This window comes from Siphateles boraxobius, unplaced genomic scaffold (genome assembly GCF_051911475.1).
Source record: "Siphateles boraxobius isolate OS27281-9 unplaced genomic scaffold, OSU_SipBor_1 41, whole genome shotgun sequence".
NCBI classification, from domain to species: Eukaryota; Metazoa; Chordata; class Actinopteri; order Cypriniformes; family Leuciscidae; genus Siphateles; species Siphateles boraxobius.
This window is the reverse complement of record NW_027509042.1, coordinates 37,816,701-37,825,483: the sequence shown is the minus strand read 5'-3', so window position 1 is coordinate 37,825,483 and position 8,783 is coordinate 37,816,701. Positions and strand designations below refer to the sequence as shown.

Below are 8,783 nucleotides of genomic sequence, written 5' to 3'. Positions count from 1 at the left end.
AAAGTTTCCATTCGTCTTTTATTAGTGTTCAAAAAAATTTAAACAAACTAGAAATGTCAAAAGAACTTGATGGATATTACAGATCATGGCAACAGGCAAGAAATATAATTATGCGAGATAATTATATGAATGAATGAATGAATGAATGAGGAAGGCTTTCGTATTTGAGGAAGGTTGTCAATATCTAATTGCACACTTATACATTTATAAGGCAAAAATAAACAGATATCACATTTATCCATTTACATCAATGTCTTTCATTTTTATGACTCTTGCCTACAAAATAGATTACAACGTCTTAAAACCGCATGCACTTGAAATAATGAAGATAAGTAGAGAACGAAATAATGTAGAGTAAGTATTGTGGCAGGATGTTTGGAAAATGTGGTTACTGCACTGTTCTGCTGTCCTGTCACGTTTTTGTTTTTTAAATACATGCAGTTATTAGACTGCTCACTGGTTTTCTCCAAACCGTGATGCAAAGATCGTACTAAATCCATGTTGATTCGCAACTTGTACATTCTTCAGAGTTAATAACAGTAATTTCAGCTCTTTTTGATTCAATTTGTACAGTATGATGCTGTCAGACAGTTTTAGTTAAAACATTGAATTCAGACACTAGTTCTCTTAACTGAAGTGATGGATTAGATTATTTAGCAGTTGTGAATACCATTGGTTAACTGTGTCTAGAGGCGCGCAGGGAGAACCCGAAATCATTACTCGGAGAACCCGAAATCCGAAATCATTCCTGTTGATAGAACATGGTTTTAAATGCAGACTGTCGGAACTGAAATCCAGTGACATGTTCACTAGACAAACCCAGGTCCATCTCTGGAAGTGGCCAGAGAGGAATCCACTGAACAATCTCGAATTTATGGAAGAGGTGAACTGTGTCGATAAAAATACCACCACTTGCTAGTACTAATTTAGCCACCATTGCTGACAATGCTGGCTGAAATATCCCCGCTTACATCCAAGCCTAGCTTTTTCAGGTCCAAGCCCATACTGGCCAGCACCTGGAGCAGAGTCATCTCCTGTTGTGTGGCCTGGTCAATCAGGGCTGGACAAGTTGGATTGCACTGTGGCCATTGACAGTTATCGATGAGATGAAAGGGACAGCCCTTTAGAGCGGTTTTGCTGTTCTTATTGGCCTCCTGGAGACTTTTGTCCCAGCACTGCAGAGCACGAGAAAGTGACGTCCCCTTGACCTGGAAATCCATCCAATTACTGAAAGAGAAAAAATCAGAAAGGAAAAATTGGCCAAGTTTTTTTTTTTTTTTTTTAATGTTTTTCATAACAGTGTTAACAGCACAGATCACGTAGAATCTAATATTTTCCTAAATACTGGTCTGTTTTGTATGCAACCTGCAGTCTGATTAGTCATATCAAAATTAGTGTGACTTTTACATCACTCTTCTAGATAGTCACAATTCTGCCGCAAAAGATTTTACATAAAAATGATGCGATTTTGTACATTTTAATGTGTTCAAAAGACAAAAGCCTTCTTTGGTTAAATAACTTTCATTTTCAAATAATAACTTTCAGGTTCAAATAATAATGAATGTGTTCATCAGGAGTTGATTAGATATGCAATGTTGCAATGTTGAGAAAACAGAAGTGATATGATTTAAATGCAGTGATGAAAAGCTATGAGTCTCAGTTTTCAGTGCTCATGACTAGTGGTTGGTCTGTGTGTGTAATTCCACAAACCTGGAAGACCTTCTGAATGTATACAAGCAGTAGGCTTATTTAGAAAGGAACATTTAAAAGATAAAAAGAAGTAGTAGGGAGAATCAATGAATTATGAATACTTGACTGCCATTGTGAGAATAACATGTAATCATGTAATCAATAAAAAAGTGACATGTAGTCTGAATACGAGTATTTGAAAACATAATATAATCTAAGTAAGTACTTAATTTTTGGAATCTGATCACCCAATCCAAACTAATTTTTTTGTCTTTTTTACCTTAATTTTAACTTTAATTGGGTTACATAATGTTAACCAGCTTCGCATTGTTTTAGCAAATGGCAATATAGGTCTGAAATGGAACGCTTTTCACAATCCAATCAATTCCTAATAAATAAAAAATATAGTCCTGCCCAACATTTTCAAATTAATAATGCTGTTTAATTGGGAAATAAGTCACATTATAGAAATAAAACTATGAGCTCATCTCAAGCACCATGCCAAGTGCTTAAGTGTGGAAAGAGTGGATTCCCAATGTCATTTTTAGTGTACCAATATAGTGCACTATTTAATTAACATTAATATGATTAATATATTAAATAAATTATAACTATTATATTAATTATATTAATAATAATCTATATATTTTCAAGTCATCCTGCGGCCCCCTTGCAAGCTTGCTAATGCCCCTTTAAGTGCACTTTAAGTTGCTTCAGAAGAAAGTTTTAACTAATTGTTTTACTACATGATTAATTAACTGTATTTTTTTTCTATGTACATTTCTGAAATGCACTTTCTGTAAAGCTGCTTTGAAACAATATGTATTGTGAAAAGCGCTATACAAATAAATTTGAATTTAATTGAATTAATTGGAGATTTAATGTCCCCTCAGTCTAACCAGTCTCTTTATAAGCAGCTTGTGTTTCACCATATAGTTTCACGGTTCACCTCACAAATCATCTGTCCCACTGCTCTCTCAACTGAGCTCATAGAGGGAGACATTAATTAAGTGTGAAACCATGAGGTGGCATTTTGGTGACACCTAGAATGCATCATGATGGACGAGTGTTCAAATGCAGGCTGTGAGCTCACCCATGAGGAGTGTGTCTCAGTGTGCCTGCGTGTCCTTACCTTTTGGTTATCAAAGTGTGGGAAAGACAGGAGGGGGCGAACACGGCCCTAAAACAACATACAGAAGGACATTTTAGTACACACAAGATAAACAGCCTTGAGCAAAACACAGATTCATCATGTATGCATCCTACTAATATGAATAGTAATTATCATTGTTAATCAAATTTTATAAGCTTACACTGTACATTACTTTTGATGACATGTTTTTGACGTGATTATTCAGCTATTAGTAACTTAATACATTATGAAAGTAATGTACTCACGTAACATCTTTGAAAGAGTTTTTTAGCTCTTTTCCCAGGTTCTGCATGTAGGTCCACTGCTGCTCTGAGAGTGACTGGCCACCCATATAAATGTTCTCCACTCGTAACTGTTCCTCGTCGAACAACCACTGCACCACAAATAGCGGCGCTACAAAGGGACACATCCTTATTATAAAGGAAGTAATTCTTATTAGCATTAGCCACTTCTGTGAGAATGTTTTCATTCATAACGCACAGACAGCACACCCTCACCGGTTATGTAGGAGTGCAGTTTGTGTCCAAAAAAGCATTGCCAATCCTCGCCTCTTTTATACTGTTGCTTGCACTTTTCTGGAACAACACCACTCCACAAACTAACAGAGATATTAAATCATCAGAAAATAACAATATGTGGATCAGCTATGCACTGAAGTTTAATTCAAATGCCTAATCCTATATGAAAAAACCGTATAGTTGCACAGTATGAGCAACAAAATAAGTGCACTTGTAGTGTAATTCGAATCTTACATTTTTTTTGGTACTTGCATTTAATATAATATTACAGTTTTTCTCAATCGCTTTTGCTCAATTCTCAAATGAGACTTTTTTCCGCCTGAAAATAGTTCAGATCTCTCAACAATCAGTTTCTTGTTCAAGTGAGATTTGAATTTCTTATGCATGTGTTTTGGCACATCTGTGCAAAACAACAAGTACAATTGTCTACGATTTGCACGATGACTAAGTGCACATGGCTTGTTGATCAAAACTGATGAGTTGATTCTGAGTAAAATTGTCAAACTCTTCACGTTCTCTAAACATTCTTTCATCATGTGAGCAATCGAATGCAAAATGATCCATTCAGTGTTCAAAATCTGTCAGACATGTTATATTCCATGAATATATATGACATAGAATGTTTGTAATGTTTGCTAAAGATTGTTTTTTGTACTGAAATAGGAATATATATATATATATATATATATATATATATATATGTATGTATGTATGTATGTATGTACGAAGTTTGCTGACAGCACATTAACCACCATTTTTGAACATGGAGGAACATCACAACTCTGAGCAGCAGCAGCTACATCAGTGCAGTATAAATAGATTTGTAGTTTTACAGTAATTCTTTTTGTAGAAATGTGTTACATGTAAACTGAATATTCTTGTCAATGAAGAGCAAAGGGAAGATATGTATGAATGTAGGTATGTATGTGTTAGAGAAAGACATAATAGCGTGTGTAAAAATGAACAAGCAACCGATAATTTTCAGCGTACATGTAACACATCCCCCCCCCCCCCCACCCCCTATAAAGTTTGTGTTTAACAAATATTTCCATGATGATTAAACGTCTAAAGATTTTGACCCAGTGTTTTGGGTGAGTTACTACGTTTTGCAGACATGCAATATAGTTGTAATTTTCCAGCAAACAGTTCAGACAATTGCACTTACAGTTTAAAGAATGTTAAGACTGTTTCGCAAAAAATGCCAAAGCGATTGAGAAAAACTGTAATGAAATAAAAGCTCACTTAAGTGTACATGTCTATGTTTTTAACATACTTGAGTAAACTTTGTATAATGCCAAATTAAAAGTTTTACTTTGACAATATTTTCTTATAAGTACATTCAGCAGTGCACCCTATTTCAACGACAATAGAAGGTAACACACTTTACATTGTTACACATTTTACATGTAGTTACTGTAGTAAGAACTATAAATTATGCATAATTACTTTCAATTAACCCTAAACCAACCAACCATGGTAAGTACATGAAGTTAATTATTATTACTCAGTACTTAAATGTATAATTAAACTGTAACACAGACACCTTAAAATTGTAAAGTGTAACCCAATATAATAAAAAAAATACACAAAAAGGTGTACTTAAGTCAAAAAAGCACTCACAAATAAGTGGGTCAAAAAGCACTATATTCAACTAACTGCATTTAATAAAAAAAATTATAATCATAAAAGTATAACACATTTTCATTTCATTGTAAATAACATGCAATTAAGTGTCCTAAATCATTATTCAATTCACTCTTAAGTATTTGTGTAATAAACTTTAAATTAAAATGTTACCAAAACCCCATAGCTTGAGTGTATACTTTACCGAAGTCCTTTTTTTATGGCATCTACAGGGGTGCAGGAAGCACTGTCTGGACAGTCAGGAACTTTTTGCTGTTTGCTTTCCAGAAACCAGCCTGAGTCGACAAGGCCGCGCACCTGAGCATCTGCACCCAGCTGCTCCAGAAGACTGGACACCTTATCAATGTTCAGCAGCACACCTGTCCCACCGGCACTGCAGGACAGAATAAGAACCTTTCAATCCCAAAATATTGCCTCAGTTTTGACAATCCAATGAACTACAAATATCGCTTTGAATATGAAATGGCTTTAACAAATGCTTTCGGAAAACCAACAAAGCATGTTGCTAACCTTGGAAGAATCCTGCATGGCATGACACATATATAGATATTATGTAATTATCTATAGCATTACAGGCTGCAGTTAAAAATGTAATGGTAGACAACAGGATGTGCTGAAAATAGTGCTTCGGTCAGTGTATGGAAGTGGTCTTGTGGTAAAACTCAAGGGGTGGTCCATGTACGGGAATAGGATTACATGGTAATCCAGATGGCTCTGTTTCAATTGTTCATAGGATCTTGTTATTAGATCACAATATGCAGCAACAGGTGTAATAGTTGCTAGTGTTCTTTGTTTATAAGTGAATTCAAATCCAATAATGGGAATTATAATAGTTATAGTTCTTTGTGGGAAGAAATTGCAGAACATCCACAAATATAATTGTCTGAGCAATAATAATAATAATAATAATAATAATAAACCTCTAATCCCTTTTTCGAGGCCAGAGCATGCAGAAAGCTCACTGTATTTCGGGATTAATACTATTAATGAATCTATCTTTTACTATAAATCCTTTCCATAATTTGAGGAACATACAGATACAAATCAATGTCGTGAATGTCATGAACTTTATTTTCAAACAAGAGTTTGGTTACATAGCCAGTGAGATCTCACCTCGTTCCTGCCAACATCACAACTTTGGCTTGTTTCAGTCCTTTTGGGGCAAGATCTTTGATCACCTCCCGAATGATTTGAGATCCCATGAAAGCATATTCTATAGCAAAATAAAGAAATGGAGCATCCTAATTTTGGTAAAAAAAATGGTAATGGTCAGACAAAATATATCACTGAAATATGTACCTGTTTCTTTTCCCTGTTTGGATTTTGATGCTGCTTTGCTACCACTCCACACATCACTTGAACAGTAGGGAACAAACCTAGTTGCACAAGATACATCAGATAAGATACATAAGTGAGATAGATGTTAATTATATACGTGATATAGATCTCACTCTTGAATTTTTCAGAAACTTACACAATATTGGCATTATACCAGTGAGGATTTTCATCAGCTTGTGTTGATAGCAAACCACTTCCTGCAAATAAATGTTTTCATTTAGAATCACTGAAGTATGGCTTGCGAGCAGACGTGTGTCTGGTTAATATCGGCCTATACCTTTGCGTGTCTGAGGCCAGTCAGTCGAGCTCATAAGTCGGGGGATAGCTTTGTATCTGGAATCGCAGGTCTCTTTGTTGTAGCAGCACCAGCCACCTAAATATGATTAATTGGAATTAACCTCACATTAGCCATCCTTTGTGCAGATTTCAAAAGCTTAGACAGTTTGAATATTGGCACAAATTTGTGCCTCCCTTTGATTCCTCCCTTCTGGTAAAAAGAAAAACTTGCGGTAGAGAGGATACAAATTTAATCTACCATAGTCTACAGTCTACTAAAATAATATTAGTCAACTATATTATTTTATTATTTTAACAAAAGCAGTCCAATGAATCCACGTCAACCTGTTAGAACAGATACGACTTATTATTGTTACAATTACGTGTTTAGTAAGTTTATTAGTCTCTCATTAATTTAACTAATTTAAAGTCACTTCCTCTTGTTGAGAGACGTTGCATTATTGATGTGCTCTCGCCTTGTTCTCCTTCTTGTATTGTTTAATTTTGATTTGGCTGATTCAACATTGCATGTTACTTTTCTTCTCCAGTGAAACTATATATCTTCTCGACATACTGGTGAACCAGCGTTATGTGACGTGCCCCGAAAAAGCAAGAAAAATGACATGTCTAAAAAGATGACCAGCAGTCAAAATAACGCAGAGCACCGCATTTAAGCCCGCTGACCTCTCTCGACAAAATTAACTTCGTTTAAAATACTCACCTTCCAAAAATATCAGCCATCTCTTACTTCCTTTGAACTCCTTTAAGTAAAACCTGTGGGACACAAATAAATATAGATTGTCTGGGGAACATATGAGGACCATATGAGGACATTTTCAAAACGGTCAAAGGACCAATATTTAATGTGACATCACCACACTGCTACAATTTTGTAGCTAATGGTCATACAGTTCATTAACTTGACACATACAGTTTAATACGGTACAAAACTGAAAATTGCCAAGTTTATTAAATGCATCTCTGGCTAGCAGTGAAACTTACCCAGCGGCAGTGCCGTCGTTGCATGTCACTAATGTGTTTTTAAGAAAGTACAGCTTCATTTCATCGACGGGCTTGTTGACAGATGCGCTTTGTTGGGTGGTGCCGCGACCTCCGGGATTTGTTTCTTTACTGGAATCGGCAGCACCTGCCAGCCCAGGGTTTGGGTCATCTTCAGGGCCATGCTGGGTTGCCTCTACAGCTTGGCTGTTAGGCTTCTTTGCAGGTTTTCCACCCGGCTTAACATTGCGATTGTTGTTCTGGCAAGAAATGACTCCCAGCAGAAGCAGGAACATAACATGACACAGAATATTCATATCAAAACCGACAGGACCTCCCTAAAAAAGGCCAAACAGAACAGTCAGCATGAAACGATATAGCAACATCTTAACTGTTATAATATAGGGCCCAGGCTTTGAAAAGACACGGCTTTAAATTAATTTAATGACTTAATCTGCCACCACCAATGAAATTACAAGTGCTCAACCTTAAGGCCACAATCTTAAATTGAACACTCACCCCTTTAAGCAACTGGTCCTGGTCCCCTTGTTCGTCTTGGAGAGCAAAAATCCTCAGGCGCTGTGGGAAATGTGGTTTTTGAATTGATGCTGTGCTGGCGTCCTGAACAGATCCTTGTCTTTGGTTGTGGTCTGTGCTAGATTTTATAGTGCCACCATATGGGCAGCATTTCTCAACATCCCCTTTGAGCTGGTGCCAGCTCTGGGCTGCAACCAATGACACACCAAACCTGGACTTCTAATGGCGAGGAGAAAAGATAACATGCGCTCTCCCAACCATATTTCAAAGACTTCCCCTCCCCACCTAACTTAGTCTCACAACAAGCCCTCCCGCCCTCCCCTCGACTTTGATTTAAACACCTACATGGTTGAAATACCTGCATAACCCAGCAGCTACATGGCATGTGGCTATAGGTCATTGGAGCAGACCTCTCCCATGCTCACTCTAATATGGAGAAACTCTTCACTCACTCCTAAAATCCTTTGAGTGTCTCTTCTGAAAATGCGAACTCTTAAATTAAAGAAAGAGATGTTTGTAAAATGGCAGTGAATTGTGCACAGATTTACAAAGTATCTCCTGATTTCTATGCCAGGGTTAAAGTGTGACCTTCACATAAAGCTGCAGCTGAGATTGATGCTGTCATTATC

At 36.5% G+C, this 8,783-nt stretch overlaps 1 protein-coding gene across 1 annotated transcript; it reads right to left on the bottom strand.

Annotated features, from left to right (window-relative positions):
* On the bottom strand, positions 1-7,990 carry notum2 (notum pectinacetylesterase 2). Its single transcript, XM_077199443.1, has 11 exons — positions 7,621-7,990; positions 7,340-7,392; positions 6,620-6,715; positions 6,479-6,539; positions 6,304-6,380; positions 6,118-6,217; positions 5,189-5,377; positions 3,340-3,440; positions 3,088-3,235; positions 2,822-2,869; positions 1-1,227 (listed from the first exon to the last, which is right to left on the bottom strand). Exons 1-11 carry the CDS (start codon positions 7,932-7,934, stop codon positions 927-929), a joined length of 1,488 nt encoding a protein of 495 aa, XP_077055558.1. The 5' UTR covers positions 7,935-7,990; the 3' UTR covers positions 1-926.
* Between the last annotated feature and the right edge of the window lie 793 nt (positions 7,991-8,783).